Below are 21,943 nucleotides of genomic sequence, written 5' to 3' on the forward strand. Positions count from 1 at the left end.
AATTATTACAAAGTTAAATTTGAATTCTTTTTACATCTAAATTTGATATTTGCTAGATGAACTGTGCCCTGCTGCACAATACATTTTTGACTCAAAAAGGATGTATCTTCTATTATAAAAAAATATTCTTAAAAATAAGTAAAAAAAATTTAATAATGCTTACATGAGCTGCTTCAGAATCACTTAGCAGTCTTGGAATAAAACTAAAACTACGGAAGTTCTCAGTGATACAATTTGCTCCACTCATTTGACTCCTCAATCGTAAAAATTCTTCTTCCGAGACCTTTAAATTTTTTTAAAAAAAAGAAGAATAAAATTTCAAACATAAATATATAAAACATATTTCTAGAGCATTCTTTAAAAATCTAATGTTTTTGTTAAAGTTTTATTTAAAAAAGAATAAAATCAAAAAATATTACATAGTTTAAATACTCCATATCTGTCTTTGAAAAATGTAAGCTAATAAATAAAAACTCTTTAAATTCTTATAGTTGTAAATAAATTCTAAAAAAAATTACTTCAGACATAAAAACTGTGAAAATCCACCAACTTTATATGAGGTAAAATAAAATGAAAGTACTCTAATGATAAATTCTGTATATTGAATAAAATATAACACAAAAAAATGAAACTTACAAACCATAGACGCAATCTCACCTTTGACTGCATTATTAAACCATTTGACAAACGACTACGGGACTGTGCATCTCGAACTTTTTTCCACATCAAAGACTAAAATAAAGAATATCTAATTTATGAAAACAGAATTGTCTCTAATCTCCATAAAAGTAATTTACAGATATTGAGGAAAGTAATTATGAATAATCCATTAAGGCATATCAATTCATTATAATTAATTACAGATTAAACCATAACATAATTTAAAATGAAATGCATAAATTTAGATTACAGAAATCAAGAAAATAATTTACTCTAAGGCTTTCATCAAAGTATTTAGACCAAGCATAAAATAGATGTAGCTTTTTACCAAAACAATGCTTTTTTTATTTTAATTTGGGGATATTCAACTTAAATACAAAATTAAAGAATTGTTACTACAATAAAAATAAGTACTTCTTCTTTTGGGTATTAATATTTCAGTTCTGAAAAAAGAAAAGAAAGCTTACATGCATGATACAAATGGCACAATAAACTGAAAATGTACTAGCAATTTCTTCATCAAATGATGTAAAGTTCCTGCGATTGATTTTATTACATAATTCTGCAACACCTATAATTGCACCTAATAAAAAGCAAAGAATATAAAAAATTTTTACTATAATTTTATAATGATCTGTTACAAAAACAATTTAGGAATTCATATATAAATGTATTTACCATTATCATCTTGAATCGGGAAGCACAAAATATTCCTAATGAAAACAAAGTAACATTTAACTTTAGAAATTGATTTTAAATAAATCTTTATGAGAGAAATGGAAATAAAATTATTTTAATAAATTTTTAATAACCTAACTACATCAAGAGGCTTAATATATGATATACAACTACTAAATCAATTCTGGGGGGGGGGGGGATTAATCAGAGAGGAACTTTCGTTTCCAGAACTTCACTCATGCAACTAACCTGTAGAATTTTAAAATAAACATTTCCCATTTCTCCAAGCCATTTATGAAACAACAACAACAATAAAAGAATTTTATTTATTTTTCTTCCATCTTATACATCTTTTTGGAAAATTACTTTTTAGTGGCATTTTACCTATGTTAAACTGAAATTCAGATTGAAGTTTAAAAACATGCTCTAGTATGATTCATTTCATCAAAAATATTTCATTTTGCTGAAAAAATATCAATTAAAAATGCTCAAATTTGAATTATTCATTTACTGGATGAATTAATATGTACAAATTTAAGTCTCGGAAACAAATGAAATTACAAATCAATACCATCTATACAACTATTGCCAAAATATTATCATTTAAGAAGTAACACCATCTATTTCAATTCTCAAAAAAAAAAAAAATGTATAGAGAAGAAAAAAACAAAACACTTTTTGTAACAAGTGTTTATCACTTTTTTCAGATCAGATATGAACATACAATCTTGCATCTCTATGATGCTAAAAAAAAAAAAAAAAAAAAAAATCAGAACTGTTTGTTATATAAGGTTACACTTTCAAAAGTATACATATACAACCCGCCCCTTCCTTTAAATGAAATATAAGAGAAAGAAAGAAAGAGAGCTATTTAATTTTAATTTTGATTTTTTTTCTATAATTTTTTAAGCACAAAGTCAATGACCAAGATTCCAAAAAACAAAGTTTTATACAGCGTTAATTTTAAAGTATTTGAATTTTAATGGATATTTAAGCCAAGGAACTAACAAATAGCTATAAAAAATATTTTGCAAAAAAGTATAATGAATAAAAACAAAGAAAAAAGCTAGAACTTACAATTGTGAATTTCATTTAAAAATTAAACTATTTTTAATAGCTTAAGCTTAAAACAGAAAAACACCTTTTATTTCTAAGAAGTTTTGTGGAGGTACATCTAAGAACAATATTGGAGAAATAAAATTTAAAGAAAACTTACCTAGTTTTAAATCCTGTGGTATCATCAATTTTGCGATAAAACAAAGGATGCTCATATGCATCACTAATGTTCAAAATTTCACCTAAAAGATGTATAATATCATGCATTAAATCATATAATGAAATTCAGTTCAAAAAACTAATCACATGATGAAAATTTCAAATTTAGCAATTATAAAGAGATCAGAATATGTTTCGCAAACTCCAAGGAAAGAAAAAATAAATTAACTGCATCCATATCAAAAATATTTCTAATGTAAAAACATCCAAATAATAACAAGAACAGTTAATAAAAGAAGTATATGGTTAGATACATGACAGCATTTCTTTAACTAAGCCTGTTTACATCTAGATTCTAAATATGTAGAAGTTCATTGTGTCAGAGAAAATGTACACTTTTCACATAAATGGACAATAGATGCAATAAAGTTCTTTAAGAGTGAAATAATTTATTTCAAAGACAAAATAAGTGGTTCATTTATTCGACACAACTGTAACAATGCTATGAATACAATAGACTTTAGATAAGATTTATGGTACAACACCAGTCTGATAAACACATACTTCATAACAATCGGCATTTTAAATTAGATAAATTTAATTATAGTTTAAATACTAAAAGAAAAAGATGATTTGCTTATTTTAAAATAGTATACAACTGCGTGCATTAACTGGACAATAGTGACATAAAAAACACACCATAAAATATCATAAATGAGTATAAGTTTACAGCTTAAAATCTTTAGTATGAATAAAATTCACATCTGTAACAACAATACAAAAACAAAGAAAAGTGAAAAAGTTCCATAAACTTATTCCAATAAATACTACCAGAAATGAAAGAAAAATTAAAATAATCAAAATGATTTATCACAATTGTTTAATTAGAAACAACAGCATAATACTTACCGGTCATAGCCACATGACCAGCAATGCCTTCAGTCACAGGAATTGTTATATCTTTTGGGCACTACAATCATTTGAAATTGTAAGAAAAGAATTTTATAAACTTTAAAGAGGTGAACTATATTGAGTAACAATTAAAAAAGTGACAGGGAATAATTATTACAAAAATAATTCTATTTGATATCTAATAGAAAAGAAAGATAATATAAAATATTCTCACAAGTTGATAAGAAGGACAAATGTCATTATTCAGTTTTACATATGCTCCTTACCATAAAGGTGAATCAATCTTAAAATAGTTGATAAATGATTCAAGTTTATATAATTTTATTCATGTTGATACATGTTTCATTCATGTTCATTCGAACAACTTGAATTTTATTCTATTTACCAAAATAGCATTAAGGGGAAATTCAATATTTAGCATGAAAACTGTTAAACATAACCTCCAAGAATTCCAAAAACATATAGAAGAAGCTAAGTAAAGAATTTGCTATTCACTGGATTATTGGAGTTCAGTTTAATTGATTTAATTAAAACTATTAAACTACATCAAAGAATTTGTTTAAATTTTTATAAAATATTTGTAAAAATAAGCATTTTATTGAGTTTAATATGGAAAAAATATATCAATTAAATACAATGAAAATTTATAGTTGGGGCTAAAATAGCAAGGGAATGTATTAAAAATCTAATACAATAATAATTACATTTTGATGATTCAATAGGCAAGATAAACTAAAAAAACTTCAAACCTAAAAGATACATTAAAAAAATATTTTACCATGGTCATTGAGTAAATTCTTTGAAAATAAATAGTCTATTAAAACTATTAATTAAAAAATATTCATATATTAAGAAAAACATTTTAATGCATATGTTCTGATTTCGAATTATTTGAATCTTGGAATTTTTAAAATTGTTCAAATATTTCATTCAATTGATGAAATCAAATACCAAAGTTTTCATATTTTAAAAAGCCAAGCAAAAAAATATATAATCATTAATGCTGAAATGAATTATCATGTATATTATTTATTTATTTAAAGCCAGGGATATCTCTGAAACAAAAAGTCAAGAGTTATGGCACTTTGAATTTCAAAATATAACTCTGTCATTTTTATAAATATAATTGAATTAGATAGTAAAAATTACATTGTTAGAGGCAAAACTTACTTCATTGAGATCTTCAGTACTATTGCCATCAAACACTTTTGCAACTAAGACATTTTCTTCTTTATCAAGAAGAAATAATGAGCATCTGTTGATTAAAAAAAAATACTAGTTATAAGGCATAGCACTAATAAAAAAATAAAAATGTTCATTATTCTCAGATTAAACTGAAGAGAAAATTATTTTTAAAAAAATCATCAACATCTTTTATTTTAAGATAAAAAAAAATACACATTTATGATTTTATTTTTCAAAATGATTTATAACAGAAGCAAAATTAGTTTAAATTTTCAACCAAAGGACTTAACTCCAAAACACATATATATGAGGTATAATTGCATGGGCTAAAATATTACAACAGCTCTTCAGTATTATACTGCATTGTTATTAATGCATACAATTTCTTTTTCTTCAAAATTCAACAGTACTCTATGCAATGTGATATGCATTCCTAACTATATGAATAACATAAGCAATACATATAGGGTTATCTATGGGCAGTTGCATAGGATATATTAGAAATATAATGGTGTATACTTGTTTTAAGCTGTATAAATGAAATCTGTGTTTATAAATTAAAATTAGAGTAATTCCATAGTTATCCATGCCAATTCCTTTACTACAGCAATATTTTTATTAACAAAATTTAACTATTTACTTAAACCAATTGATGGGAGCTACATGGTGTAAATGTCACAAGTCAGAAACAAAAAGATATTGAATAATAATGTCAATATGCAAGTAAATAAAAGCATTTTTTTAAAAATTATATAATATTTTAAAATAAAAAACTAGAGGGCTTTGACCCCTGTTTGCTTTTGCTCGCAAACTCCAATGCTGTTCTCAAATTAAATAATGCTCTCAAGAGTGGGATTTCCTGAGAGATTGAATTCTTCTCTCCAGAAAACAAAAATAAATGGAAACAAACATTTCAAAATGTCATGAACAGAAAGCTTCAATTACGAATATATATTTTTAAAAAATGACTTTAGCATCAGTTAAAATTAAGAAGAAATTTCATCATAATTTTAACTTTTTTAGAAAGAATGAAGAATTAAAAAAAAATCACATATTAAATGAAAATTTTCATAAAATTTAAAAAAAAAATACTTATTAATATAGCATTTCAAGTTGCTTAATTTTCATTAACTATCAGTAACTTTAAAAACATTTTTAATGCTGGATTCTAATTCCAGCTCTAAATTTCACTCTAGGCACTACTACATACAATTGATCATGTGAAAATAACACAATTTGATCATTAATAATCAGACCAACTATGTCAAAAGTCTAACCTTGTGATGTATTGATGGTCATAATAAAATTTATGGAGTAATAATGTTTTAATAAGAAAAGAATATTGATTTTTTTAGTATTCAATATACACAAACTTAACATGGAAAAATAATAATGTACAGAAAACATAAAATGCAAACCTTTCTGCTCCAGTTAATTTTCTAGCTTCAGTCATCACTTCCTTTAAAAGCAAATTCACATTATCTAAAAACAGAAAGAAAATCAATTTAATGAATGTCAAAAAATATTTTACTATATCTTTTTTTGTTATTTAATCTTTTAACATTTTTACTTTCAGTAAAACTGTTAGATTTACATACCTATTTGTACCAAAAGTGTCTTGATAACTTGTAGCAAAGACTATGGAAAAGAATAAAAGTATTTATTTCAAAATTAGTTAGAAATCTTAAAACAATAAAAACACAGAAAATACTTATATATAATAAAATTATTCATTTCTCCCAATATCTCTCAGCTATATTAGATTTTTAATTATAACCACAGTCCTTTCTGCATAGTGAATATTTCATTCATATCACATTACAAAAAACCCCCGATTCAATTTGCAATTTTAAACCTTTTATAATAATTTCAATATGTAATCGACTTAATTTCAAACATGCAGTGATGAATAGATACATGTAACCAAATGCTAGAAAACAGTATTTGCAGCACCACCTTAGCAGACAATTCCAACAACTCCCCAAGGACATATCAACCTTTAGTTTAAGCTTCAGCAGAAACAAAAGAACATGACTTTTCCTCGAATAAAATTTATTTTTATTTTTCCATTTTAATTAATTAATTTATAATTATTTTATGTAGTGTCTGTGTTTTAATTAATATGTAATGTGTGTATATGTAACGATATCACTTAATTTAGTTTAAATCCTAATTATTTTCCTAATTATTATTTTAAATTAGCCTATGTTACAAATAAACATTTTAAAATGTTCTCTTATTCCCTAATCCAATTCTTACTTTTTATTCAATTAATTCTAAAACAAATGTAACACTATTGCTGATCATGCGATTCCCACACTGGGAATGAAAAGATAAAAATCCTTAACACTTGCATATTTTTTTTAAAAGATACCCAAGATTCCTTTGCCTATGTATTCAACCTGTGTCGAAGAAATCCCCATGAGATTCTTTAAGTAAAATCCCTGAATATTTTTGAGACTTTACTCTTATATCATGATGTAAACAGAAGTTTTTTTATCAACACCTCTTCCCTGTATAAATTTTGATTTCAAATAAAATAAATTGAAGATAACTTCAAAAGTGTCTTCTTTTCGGCCACACATCTGCAAAATTATGTTTAAATATATTTGAATTTGGATTTTGTCTTTTACAGAATTTAAAAAAAGTCTAAGCAGATTTTAAAAAGTTTTTAAAAAGTCTAAGCAGATCCGGCAGAATATATTTAAAGATAATACAACTGCAAACAGCAATTGTATTTTTAAAAAAAATAATTCAGGCACAGTAAAACAGAACAACAAAATCCATGGGAAATAAAAAAAATGAATAAACATTATTTAATACAACTGTATAAACGAATATTAAGATATCACAATGGTAAAAGTATTCATTGAACTACCCAGGAATAAACAAAAATAACATTTCTAAAAATCTAAACTTTTTCTTAAATTCAAAGTTTAATATTTTAAAATTTTATAAATGCTCAATTAAAATTATTCATAAACATCTGGACAATACTAATTATACTAATGTCTTGTAACAACGTTTTATGCAATTAGAAATGGTACAGAAATTATCATAAATTACTTTACATTAAATCATAAGCAAAATAAATTTACTTTGCAATTACTAGCCATTTCTATGAAAGCATAGAAAATCACTTTATATCTCTACATACACTTTTTATTCCATATAGAAAATTCTTCCAACAAAAAAAGATCAGTATAAAAATGAAACCACAGTAAAAAATTATTTAAATTGTTTATAATATTAGATTTTAAACAGATAAACATCAGTGTTTGTAAAGACAAAGTACAAATATAACTGCAAAATGTTTTAATTTTAACAATATGTTAGTTTTCAAAATGGAGGGGAAAAAAAAACCATTTTGTTAAATAACATACTTGTGCTTGCTTCCGAATTTTTCTTTCATCTTCATACTGACGACATCTTAACAAAAGAGGAGCTATGTATTTTGCCCAAGTTTTTGTCATCTCAAGATCTTCAACTGTGAAACTGTAATATATATAAGTAATAAATTAATAGATATATCCAAACTAAGAAAGAAAAAATATACATTGATGATTATACAAAATTTCATTGATATTTTGAATAAACATCAATCAAATATAAAGTAGAAGATGATACTTAAAATAAAAAAAATACAATACTAAAAAAATCATACCTCCTATCTATTAAAAAAATAATGTAATTTAATGTAAATTTGATACTGTTCATTTATAAGAAAATATAAAATATAACATGAATAAAGACCACATTTAAACACAAAAAGTAATAACAGTTAAACATAAAAGAGACAGGAAATCATAAAACAAGAAGAAGAAAAAAAGAGAAAAAATACTAAATTTGATCTAATTAAAAAGAACTTATAAATAAAATTAAAGTCTTTATTAAATAATCCATTTTTACTTAATTGCTTCACTATAGAAAAATTAAGGACACAAATAATCAAACATAAGAGCTTAAAATTTTTTAAATATCTTTTAGAATAATCCAGTAATAATAATAATTAAAAAAAACATTTTGTTCATGACATTTTAGACATTCATATGTAAGAAAATTTTTATAAAAATAAATAAAAAAAAATTTAAAATATTATATTCGAAAAATATAATATTTTAATATATTAAATATTAAATAAAATATAATATACTATTTTAAAGTATATATTAATATAGCAGTATATATTAAATAAAATATAATATAATATTTTATTTAATATATACTGCTTTAAAATATTTTCTTCAACATCTGTAATTAAAGTGTAAAAGAAAAATTCATAAGAAAAAGTTTAGACGTATTTTTATCTTCTACATATTAATTTAATCTCAAATGAATATATTAATAATTTCTTACCAAAATATAGTTTTTTTATTTAATTATAATAAACTAATTATTAATGTAACTACATGTATTAATTTCATTTAATGGTACAATACAAAAAAAAAAAAAAAAAAAACTGACACATTTTTGGCAAATTCTGTACAGCAGAGAAATAATCTATATAGCCATACATGATTACTTCTTCCTGTATATCCTCTAAAGGTTCTAATCCACATATAATATTGTTTGTTTTTTATCTTATGAAGCAAAAAAAGTACTCTTAACTATAAGCTGTGTATATATTTTCTGAAAAAGTTTTGAACCCATAGCACAGTGGCACATAAAATATCATACAACACATTTCTTGCTAATGATGAATTAGAATGCCACAGGGACTGATCAGGTAACAACTGATATCACTAAAATTATGGGCTTTATAAAGTATTTTATAACAAAAATCTTCAAGAGAACAGTAAATTTATTGCAGTGGCAATGAGTGAAAAACTAAGTTTAAATTTATTTCAGTTTTTTTTATTAAAACAAATAATATTTAAAAATTAAGTAAGACATAGCACAAAAATATGTGACTAAAAATGCACTGTGCCATACTTTTTCTTATTAATAAGACAAAGAAGGCTTGTAACTGTATCTTCAGCATTTGAATTAAATAATGGAGCGCATAAAATTGAGTCAACATGAAGACTGAAGCTGTTGTTGTTTCCCAGGCAAAACTAAAAAAAAATAAATGATAGAAAATAATGTATATGGCTAGTGATCATAAATTAGTGCTAATAAATACAAATACAATAATCAGGCAAAGGACTAAAAAAATTTTTTATTTCAAAATTTTTCTAAAGATAGAATTTTAAAAAATGAATATGAATTTATTAAATAAATAACATTTACAGAACTAAAAAAAAAAAAAAAAAAAAAATATTTTTTTCAAACTTCAAATATAAAAAGAAGAATTTGGTGGACATAGGATAACATTACAAAACTACAAATTCTTTACATTATAAAATCTGATTGAAAGAGAAGCCATTTGAAAGTGGTCACTTCATAGAAATTTCTTTGAATTCAAAATAAAAGTAATCACAGCAATTTTTCTTTTTTCCTCTTTTTTTTTTTTAAATTTTTAATTTATAAGTATTTGTCAAATGAAGACAGACCACTGATATGAAAATTTTCCTAAAAAGATAACTAAATTTTTTTAAAAAAATCTAATGAATTAGATTCTTTGAATAATACAAACTAATACATTTTCTTATGATGAAGCATTAAAATAGCTATAATAGTTTCATTATTACTATTATTTGAAATTAGATACCCATCACAAGCTTTTGTATTCAATTAGTCTCAATACTGAATTGCATAGCAATTTATTTTATTGTAAATCAATTCAAGAATTTCATCAAGAACAACAACAACAAAAATCAAAATATTCAAAATACTTCCATCACTATTAGGGGATAAATTCAAACCCATTAGTCCCAATGAATGGAAAAATGATGGAGTTGGATTTTGTAAGCTTATATTCAGTGAATACTAATGATGAGCACTATTCAGATCTTCTGAACTCCCATTCAATTTCAAAATTTGAAATATCTAAACAATATTCATCTTCTGTGTCATCAAAATTCAGATATATTGGAATTGGGTAAAAAAAAATGAACTGTTTGCTCCCTATTAATTCTTACAAAAATTAAACAAACAAATCATATATTCCTTAAACTTTTAATTGGTAATTATATTACATAATATAAACTATTATCTAATGTACAGACATATTAACAAAAGCCATCAAAGCTTATAATAATATAATTCAGGAAATGCCAACGTTAAATTTAAATGAGATCAGCTCAAAATCACGAAAAGATTAAAAGGAATATTTAAATATATGATTGAATAGCCTAATTAATCAAACAAAATGATTAGCTTCAAAAATATTGAAGTAAAATTCTACATCAATAATACAATATTGGTGCATGCAGCATCAATGAGTGTGTGCTCATATTACATTTTATTTAATGCAAATTTCATTTAACATTTTGCAGGTAAAAAAAAATCTGATTTTAATTTTTATTGAAATGATTTCATTGTAGGAAAAGAAAAAAAAAATCTTGGATAAGCAATTATATTAGAATTACTCCCGCCCTTTTTAAAGCATCCAAGATGATCTCAGTAACTGTAGTTATGACTTAATTAAATTTAAATTGCCCATTTTAAAACTAAAATTGGATTCTAAAAGACAACTAAACAGTTGCATTCATTGATATGCCCTTCTTTTCATTCATGCCCAACCCTTCCTATTAGATATACTTTGTAAATGAGGTGAAGGTAATATGACTCATCCCAAAAAATTACATTAGTAAAACAGAAAACATCAGTTTTCATTCATGAATTCATGGTGCATATTGGCTTTGTCCAAATAAACAATATGTGAAAGTGGATAAGAACATATTATATTTAATTCTGCAAAAATGTAGAAATTTTTTAAGAAAATAATAAAAGCAAAATCACCACTTAGAGTAAACTCATTAAAAGTAATCTTGACATGAATTCACCAAAAATCTTAAATAAAAAATACACATACATTAAGTTGTACTTACATCTGTTAAAAATATATTTGCTTATTTAAGTAAGAAATACCAACTCTGTTCCCAATTTATGACAAATATCTGACAAATTACATATAATTAAATAAAATATTACATTCAACTTAAAAATAAACCTTAGTCAAAACCTTTATTCATTTATTTTTATGATTAGAATAAGATAAAAAAAACAAACATAAATAATTCAAATAAGACAAGTATCGTGTAATAAATTATTTTGGAGAGTACAAAAAAATTGTGGTTTATATACAAAAAATAATGCATTAAATTAATCATGACTTTATCATGCTATTAATATATTGTAGCAATCTTTATTAATGCCCATTAAGTCAGTAATATATATATATATTATGAAAAGTTATTTGGCATACTTCAATGAAATACAGGTACAATTTTCAACATCTTTATAATTAAAAAAAAACACAAATAAAATTTAAAAATTATAAATAAAATCAAAAATCAACTTCTCATTTTTTTTTTGTATTTTCTTTTCTCATTATAATAGAATATATTATAATATCTTGAAATAATTTCATAATTGGCCAGTTTATAACCATATAATATCATTCAACAATTACTTTCTAAATAAAATAATTTTTTCTTTTATGTATGTTAAGAATCTAGGTACTTTAATTACAGGCAAAGAGAATGCACAGAAGAAAATATGTGAAACAAGAACATAAATCTGGTATCATATATACTGTTTTATTTATTTTTAAATATTTCCTTGGAATCAGTTTTTGACATATTGAGTCCTATGCTTTAAATTTGATGGAAAGCTCTATAAAACACAATTATGATATTAATTCTAAGTTGGCCAGAAGTACTTAAAACTGGAGGCAAATTGTCATTAACAAGCTAACACATACCTTGAGAAACACATACCTTCGCTTTATTAACAATCTGACTAGTTTTCTTTTCTAAAACTCTTTGGAAAGGGGAGTTTTCTACCTAAAACATATTAATAATCATAAGGAAAGCAAAATTTAAAAAAACATTTATAAGCATTTTATGAAAGCATTTATTACATGATTATAAAACAATGAATTAGTATTCATAAAATATATTTAATCAATAAATATGAAATTTATAAATTAATTAAATGGTCAATTTATTTTGCATGCACCACAGAAATATCAGGAATAAAATAGAAATGACACAAAAATAAGCAAGAACAGAAGCTCCCCTCCTAAAAAAACAGAAAATCTATAAAAATTGTTAACTTAATGAAAATTAAATTAAATAAGAATAATAAGTTGGTATACATTATTTAATACAATATAAACAATATTGTAAAGTATTTTTAATGTCATGTAAAAAATGTATTAAAAGATTCTAAAATCCTTTGAAATTGTAAGAAATAAAAAGAGAGAGAGGGAGAGAAATCAGCATTTGATTCTAAAAACTATTCTCATTACAAAATGATTAAAACCTGTTTCTCAAGAAGAAACTTAAAAAAATAATAATATTTAAAAATACAAAAGATATTTTATAATCAAACTCACAATAACAAATATTAAAATAAAATAAGTCTTAATTCAAATTAATATTACCTACATATGATAAATTTATAGAGAATATTTATCTAATCAACAAGAAAACACTAATTTGCATAAAATAAATATTAAATCCCTCTCCATTTTAAAAAATAGCTGATGAAAAATAATAGAAAAAGTTACAATTATTTGATGCAATAATTTAGATTTTAATTAGTATACAAATTAAAATCTAAATTATTGCATTACTTTAATACTTTTATAATACTGTAATACTTTTTTAATTGTTTCTTATTAGAAAGTTGAAGCATAAAGAAAAAAAGATGATAATCAATGAATTTAAATATTTTTTAAAAACTTTTTTGCTTTAATTTCATACATAAAAAAAATTAATTAAAAAAAGTTAAAAACAATATGTTTAAGGTATCTCCTTACAGTGTTAAAAAGATGTTTGGAACATATATTTGAAGAAAAAAAAATCAAAGCATACCATGCCAACATATTAAGAATAATATACAAAAACAATTTGACTTAATTGACATTCTGCAATAATTAAATCATAAAATTAAAAAATAGTCTTCTTAAAATATATTTATTTGTCACAAAAAATCAGTTAAGAAAAGGCTTACGGATAATTTTATTTCTTCACTCAGAATTTTACAACCGACCACCTGCAATAAAGAAAATAAAATAGAGCCATAGAAACATTTAGTGATCTATAAAGCAGAGTAACTATAGTATAAAATTCAAAATAACTTACCTCACATGTGAGTTCACTTTGACCTTCAGTAAGAAAAAGAACAAGAGCTTCTTCAGCACATGATTTTTTCATAAGCTAGTTATGAAAGAAAAAAAATCATTACAGATATATTAAATAAAAAATTAAGCTGCATAAGGTAAGACCAATACATACTATTATTTTACAAATAATTATGTTATTAGAAGAATTATTTATTATAAAGCATAAAAATAATAGTCTCAATATATGTATCTGAATACAACAGGCTGTATTTAGCAGGAATAGAAACCAAAATAATAAAATGTTATTTTTATAAAAAATTATATTATAAAAAAAACTTTTTGAATTTTATATTATGTTTCTACAAATTTAGAGCTGTCATGATAAAAATTTCTTATTTATATAAATTATGTGTTATATTAATTGTTGACTTAGTGATTAAATTCATTAACAGAGCCTTTTGACTACATAAAAATACTAAGCTGATTTCAAATATTTTTTTAATCAGTTTATTCAGATAAAAAAAGAAGAAGAAAAAAAACAACAGAAAAACTCAACGCAAAAATGATTCAATTCAAATATTGCATATGAAAGTTTTACCGTATGAAATATTTTCATATTCTTGAAAATTTATATTATGAAAAAATTTATTAAAATCCGTAATAATTTAGTTATTACAATAATGGCAGAACAGATGTAATTAATATAAAAAAACAAGGATTATAAAGGTGAGACATAAGAAAAATTAAGAGTGCACTATTTATTTCAATAACCTTTTATAAGTATTTTTATTTACTCAAATTCAATACAGTACTTCTCTCAATGTTATCAATATGGAAATAAATAAAATTAAATAAATTTATTGATATTTTATACAATATCTGTCTAAAATTACAATATTATCAATAAATATAACAACAGAAATCCAATAATCTAATTAAAAAAAGAATTAATTACTCATTAAAATAAAAAGACATATAATAATAAGAATAAACAAAATTTCTTTCTTTTTAAATATTTATACAAAATATCTTACTATTTTATTTGCTTCCTGCTGGAATACTTTAGAAGAATTCTTGTACAAACTTTCTATAAAAAAAATTACATTCCGGTTAATGCAAAAATTTCAGTTATAAATTATTAGTAATCAGGTCATTTTTTTTTCAATTTAAAAAACAAGCATATTATTTATTAATTATAATCTTATATTCATCAAAATAATTGAAAGTATTTACCACATAATTTCAAAATATCAGATGAATCCAGAAAATCCATTTTTCCTTTGGTGAATTTTCCACTATATAAAAAAAATAAAAAAATAAAGTTTAAAATAATTGATAAAAGTATAATTCTATGCTTCTAATATAGATTATGGTCAAAATTTTGAAATGTATTAGCCAGGAAAGAACACACACACTCATACACCCCAAAAAAAACTTTAAAATCTACAATATGAACTTTTTACTGTCAATAAACTGCATAAGTATAAATGAAATACAATCAAATTTTTTTTTTATTTACACATACCTAAATGCATCATATTTTCCGTAAATAAATCATTTCAAATTATAAACTTTGTAAAAAATATCATGAAAGGAAAGGAATATCTTCATTGTTAATTAATTTAATTTCTATAAATCAGTTTAATTTTTTATAAATAATTTAATTTTCAATACGAAAAAATTTATTTTTTTTTCTTTAAAAGAAAATAAAATGCCAAATTTACACTTACTTCAATATACATCTTAGATGCTGCAATAAAGTACGAAATTTTTTTAAATTAATAATTCATTTATTCAACTTTAGTAAATATTTCACAATGAGTTTTATTTAAAATAATAGGTACAACAGCATTCCAACTCACCTTAATTATAATCTAACAATTTCAGAAGAAATAAGAATAATGCATTGTTATTTTTAAAATGACATAATATTGATTTAAAAAAAATTACAAATAAATATTCTTTCCACAAAAAATTACCTAAACACACCGCAAAAGCCTTGCTATAAAAAACGGCCGAAAAGATCGGATAGCACTTCATTTGTGTTCCGAAAACTGATACCTTTTCTAAAGAAGGAAAAAACTAATAAAAATGAAGTGGTTAAACGGGAACGGAACGAAGCGCAAAATGTAAACAGTCGTCTGCTATCCCCGCTGTTGCCAAACATAATAATAAAATCATCACATTATAACCATCAATGACGTTTCTCCTTTTCCATCGCTGTCGCTCAAACCGCAGAGTGAATATAATAGTAAAATTGGGCCTTTTTATTCTCATGATTCTGGCTAAACAAAATCAAAGTTTTTGACCATGATTTTATTTAAAGATCGCAAGATTCTCTAGTAGTAACTTTTTAATTATCATTTCTGACTTTATTCCTTTAAAATTAAGAGAATCTGAGGAATAATTTTAACAATCCTGTTTCATTTATTCAACGTAACTTGATCTTTCAGAGCATCAAATTGACTTCTGGTACAATGTTTAGCCTATTCTTATCTTCAACCTTCTAGAAGATTCAAACGAACAATCTGATAATTTTTCATTTCTCACATACAAAAATATAGTACAGTAATCATCAAAGTTAACTGATTGCTGAGTCAAAGTTACGTTGTGCCATTGTTTCAAACAGAACCATGTTCCTCTATATCAGAATCAAATAAATTTAATAGAAATTTTAATCTTATAGAAGAGAATAAAAGTAATTTTATTTTTTTCTATGGTGGAATATTTCCTCATAAAGACAGATTTGGTCGAAAAGAAAATTATAAATGACTGCTTATTATAATAGATACAGAGGCAGGGTGCCATGCACATGAGTCCCGTGACTGAGGGGGGTGCCCCACCGTGATAAAAATTAAATAGTGTTCTGAACAATAATAGTGTTTACACGTTCTGAAAGTATACAAATTTGATTCTACATGGCTGGCTGAACGCCGACTGATGCCGTTATTAAGCAATGATCGCAGTGATACCTATAAAAAAGAGGGGGGGGGGGGGTTCATTTATGAATAAGGAAATCCCCTTCACACATGTTAAGATAGATCGGCGCGATTTTTGGGCGCAAGCGGGGTCAGAAGTCAAAGCTGAGGCTGGGTTCACATGGACATGTAAATCATCAGCTATTTATTTTTTCTACATCTAATGTAATATTTTTTTATGCGCGCATCTGTATATGTTTGTTTATATTAAGTTGTTCAAACAAAATGTAAAACGAAGATAAATAAAACAATCAACTTCTAGCAATGCACATTGCATTACTAATTTACCGGCCACGACCGGAACGAACACAATTAAGAAAGAAGTTTAAATGGAGCAGTCAACAGATTTGGAAATATACAAAGTTTACGGCATATATTATAGTCTAGTACAAGTGTGAAAAATATTGTTAATATAGGGTAAATAGATTTGCAGTTACTTACCTCACCTATAGGTAATAATAGCGTATAATATAGCCTATAATAATCTGATAATTCATTCTATAAATTGCTTTATACTGTTAGATATAACCATGTCCATGCCAAGGATATATCCCTCTGGGTGTCAAAAAAGAAAATTTATCAGAAAAGAAAAAAAAGAAGGAAAGCTAAACTTCAAGAAGTAACAAGTAGATCTATTTTCTTGGCGAAGAAATTGCTTCGACTCCAGAAATTAGAGATGCATAATCCACGATTTTTTGAATAACAAATGATTTTGCTATTGTTATTTTTAAATATTTGTTCCAAATGTCTGTTATTTCAATCATATTATTAATTAAAAATTATTACTTAGTATTAAATATAAAATTTATTAATTGTAATTAATACTTAATTTACTAATTTATTTAAGTAACGTGTGATTGAATTAATTAACTATTTTAGCTTACTTCTTAAATTTGATTTTTTTTTCAAAACTATTGATTTAATTTCTTTATTTGAGTAAAACATTTTCTGAAAAAATTTGAATTAAATATATATGTCATTTCTTTAAAATGTTTACTTTAGTTCTATATTCTACCAATAGATGGCGCCAGCTGTAAGCAGAATATAGGCTAAGTTATGTCACAAGCAATTAAAAATGATTTGTATGGAATAGTGCATCATCAAATGCGAATATCGGAAAGTCAAGGTCACTCTCATGAAGCGGAGCGGTGACTTCACTAGAAAGTGTGTAGTCGCCACTCCGATAAATTTCAGTGATATGCAATTCAATGATACGATAATTCCAAGAATAATCGGTTCGTTCACTTTTCAACGCATTCACAGATTTCTCCTTTTCTGTTTTGTTCGAAAGCTTCCATTGGACAGATTGTATCGATTGTTACTTTCCAGTGAAGTCACCGCTCCGATAAATTTCAGTGATATGCAATTCAATGATACGATAATTCCAAGAATAATCGGTTCGTTCACTTTTCCACCCATTCACAGATTTCTCCTTTTCTGTTTTGTTCGGGAGCTTCCATTGGACAGATCGTATCGATTGTTACTTTCTATCGTGATCCAAATCCTGTAATCGAAACATCACCAGTAAAATCGTATCAAGGATTTGAATCACAACCCTCTTTAAAAAGTATTGATCACTGGTATTTGTGACTTTATGATATTGGTTACATAATAACTGCTCGTTAAATATTCGCCATCCCTATCAGAAGTTACAATTCAAACTTCAACTGGAGAAAAAAGTTCCGCGCAAAGTACACAGTCTTGCAATGAAAATGTTGAAGAACAGTGTGTTTATACAAATATGACTGAATCAGAAAATAATGACGAAAATGGCAATAACAAATATGATCAAGGGAGTATAAATGATCCTGGTTTACAGTTAAGTATTATAATTGATAAATCTAGAGTATTTTGTGTTAAAATCGGACCTATACCACACAAAGGAGTTTTTGTTAAAAATGCTGAAAATAGATCAGTTTCCACTACGTACTACTTTAAAAAATGCCAAATGGTGAAACTCAACTTCGCAGCTATTATTCAAAAACGCAAGATTGTGTATTTTGTTTTTATTCTATACTGTTTTCCAAAAGAGGAAAATGACCAAACTACACGATTTATAGGTGACTATAATAACTGTAGAAAGCTGTCAACTATAATCCAAGATTGTGAGAGTTCTAGTTGTCATTTTAATTCGTTTATTGCTTGGAAAGTTGTTTAATAGCATAATTTGCACTATTGTCCAAAATTAACAATATCAATAAACTATTTCAGGCAAAAAAAATCTGCTATGGACTCGGCTTTCAATTTAGTCAATAAAATTAAAACTCAAATCCAAAATTTAAGAACAAAATTCAACACATTTTTAGACGAAGCAAAAGTACTAATACGTAATTTGAACATTTCATAACATTTTCCTGCAAAACGATTTCGGAAAAGGAAAAGATTATATTCCGAATTAGCGAAAGACGAAGTTATAAAAAAAAACCCGATAGAGGAATTAAGGTGTTATTTTTTTAACACTGCAATTGATACTGTTTGATACTGTTATTGTACAAATAGAAAATAGATTTTAATATATACCAAATATTATTTCTGATTTCAAATTAATCACTGATATAAAAACTTTAGAAAAACATAAATTAGAGAAATGTTCCAAAAACTTTGTAAAATTTTATAACAAAGATGTAGATGAAAACCTAATCCAGGAAATTTGTTTACTACGGGATTTGATTTTGATTGAAAGAGATGTAAATAATGCACAAGACATATTGCAATACATATTTCTAAATGTATTAACTGTGCTAAATCTTTTCTTTATGTTGCCAGTAACTATAGCAAGTGCTGGGGGCTCTTTCAGCAAATTAAAATTAATAAAGAATTATCTTCGGTCAAACATGTATTCAGAACGCTTAAATGCATTTACTATATTAAGCATCGAAAAAGAAATTGAAAAAAATTGTAATTTTTCTGAAGTAATTGATGTATTAGAAAAACGTAATCCCGCATTAAATAAACATGCATTAATAATATATATATATATATATATATATATATATATATATATATATATATATATATATATATATATATATATATATATATATATATATATATATATATATATATATATATATATATATATATATATATATATATATATATAATTTGGCTTCACAAAAAATTAGGTCCTCAAATGGCTTTTTTCACCCGGGGCCCTTCATAGAGAAGGCCGGCTCTGTACAGAGGAGCCTATTGGCGTACAGATATGGGCCCATAATACAAATGGAATATTGCATTGCTTGTGGGCAGGCATACAACATAGTATGATTGGTGAAAAATATGTAGCAAGTACATGATAGCAAGATGATGACAAGTAGTTTTCCTCGTGCATGCTCCAAGTAACAAATTATACTGTATATTATTGGAAAACTAAAAGAAAAAACAGTTTTATACAATATTAAAAAAATATTTAAAAAAGTATTTTGTTATATTGAACAATACTGGATTCCAATATCCCTTAACGTAGTTACCGGTATTGTAAAAATTAATTTCAATATGATAAATGTTCCATATCGTGTAACTAAGAAAATAAACATATTAAAAAAATTTTGAAAAATATAAAATTATAATTAAACATTATAAAAAACATTATTATTAACATTATGAAAAAAATTTTGACATATACAACTCGCAGTATCTTACCCGCTGTACTCCCACAGGCTGCATAACGATTGTAGACTACGGTAATGGCATAAGGAGAGGGAATGTGCATTTCCGCATCCTATTTTTAATTGTCCTTTATTTAAATGACATTTTCTTACAATTTTGAGTTATGAATGCGATTTGAAGTCAAAGAGGAAGAAAATTTCCTTCGTAATTAAGAAGCTAAAAAAAATATATATGGAAATCGGAATCACAAACAATTATTTTTTAAAACAAGTGCATTAAGAAAGTTATTATTTTTTTAAAAACATTTAATTTTTAAATATTGATTTATTAATGAAAAATGGTTAAATGAACTTCACTACAAAGTAAAGATTGCGTATCAAAGTGCTTGATAGTTTCTAATGAGTTTTGTAACCAATGGTTTGGTGACATTTTTTTCAAAAGAAGCCATCTTAAAATGCATGGAATGAGTAAGCTTAATTAAATTTATGAGTTATACTCGAACGAATGAAATACAAAACACTTCCGAGTATCCGATTCACAACTATCCAGCCTAGTTTTCTTTTATGATAATTAAATGAGGAAGGCAAGGTATTGCATTGGCAACATTGCCATGTCTTAATTGATATACTATTTGTAAAAGAAACTTTTCAGAAAATCCTGTTTGAATACTTTCATATTCTCTCACAATCAGGACTAGCAAAAACATTTGAAATAATGTCTTCCAGATATATGTAACTCAATATAAGAAGAGATACCAAGAAAAAGATCAAAATAGATGAATTAAGAAATGGGCCACGTTCTACCCAACGGAGGCGCACGATCTGCTCAGGAGGAAGTGTGATGATAACCTCTCAAATTTTCACCAGATCTTTATTTATTTTCTAGTTGAATAGTCCGTTGTGTGAACGAGATAGTATAAAAGTATTGTTTAAATCTATAAAACTTTATTTTGTAGCTTATTACTCTGGATATACACATTTTAAAAGAAATAATAATTTCAATCATTGATAAAATTAATTTCAATTCACGTGTGAATTATTGTGACTTATGGCACTTTACAAACCCGCTGACGGCGATTTAAGCTGAGTGAGCGTCTCTTGTTTTTTCAGTAACGCCAATAGGACCAAGAGTACGACTTAGCTACTTCATGCAACACAACTTAGCTACTTCATGCAATACCCTGTAAAAAGGGGTTCGTTTGCACAACCCCTTTTAACTGGGGGCACATTCACACACCTCACAGATAGAACACAGAAGAAGAACAACCATGCTCGAACCGGGACTCGAGCCCGGGACGCCCAAGTCACGGCGCTACCCCTATGCCAGGACGTCGGCTCAATTCACGTAATTATGTTTTCTTAAATAAAACTAATTTAAATTAACTCGGAGCTCAAACAACATACAGAAATAGGATTCGACAGTCAAATATAAAATATTTATACAAAATTAAACTATAAACAACAAAATTGATGTTTTAAAGAAAGGTGAAACTTGTTAAACTTAACTACTGGACTTTATAAATAAGTCGCAT

General features: G+C 25.2%; 1 protein-coding gene across 5 annotated transcripts in view; it reads right to left on the minus strand.

The window, feature by feature from the left end:
• Positions 1–21,943, minus strand: part of LOC129963394 (cGMP-dependent 3',5'-cyclic phosphodiesterase-like) — a 58,333-nt gene that overhangs the window by 14,653 nt on the left and 21,737 nt on the right. For 2 of the 5 annotated variants that reach the window (XM_056077736.1, XM_056077740.1), the window contains exons 2-17: positions 15,059–15,120; positions 14,860–14,912; positions 13,845–13,919; positions 13,714–13,755; positions 12,474–12,539; positions 9,583–9,704; positions 8,034–8,145; positions 6,249–6,288; positions 6,069–6,132; positions 4,636–4,720; positions 3,463–3,523; positions 2,555–2,636; positions 1,339–1,373; positions 1,128–1,243; positions 658–732; positions 164–283 (exon numbers count right to left, since the gene is read on the minus strand). In XM_056077736.1, coding sequence (XP_055933711.1) covers positions 164–283; positions 658–732; positions 1,128–1,243; positions 1,339–1,373; positions 2,555–2,636; positions 3,463–3,523; positions 4,636–4,720; positions 6,069–6,132; positions 6,249–6,288; positions 8,034–8,145; positions 9,583–9,704; positions 12,474–12,539; positions 13,714–13,755; positions 13,845–13,919; positions 14,860–14,912; positions 15,059–15,120 — 1,210 coding nt within the window. Of the gene's footprint in view, positions 1–163; positions 284–657; positions 733–1,127; positions 1,244–1,338; positions 1,374–2,554; positions 2,637–3,462; positions 3,524–4,635; positions 4,721–6,068; positions 6,133–6,248; positions 6,289–8,033; positions 8,146–9,582; positions 9,705–12,473; positions 12,540–13,713; positions 13,756–13,844; positions 13,920–14,859; positions 14,913–15,058; positions 15,121–15,555; positions 15,576–15,687; positions 15,960–21,943 lie in introns of those variants that run through there. The other 3 variants (XM_056077737.1, XM_056077738.1, XM_056077739.1) reach the window with 3 other exon arrangements.

This window comes from Argiope bruennichi, chromosome 3 (genome assembly GCF_947563725.1).
Source record: "Argiope bruennichi chromosome 3, qqArgBrue1.1, whole genome shotgun sequence".
Lineage (NCBI taxonomy): Eukaryota > Metazoa > Arthropoda > Arachnida > Araneae > Araneidae > Argiope > Argiope bruennichi.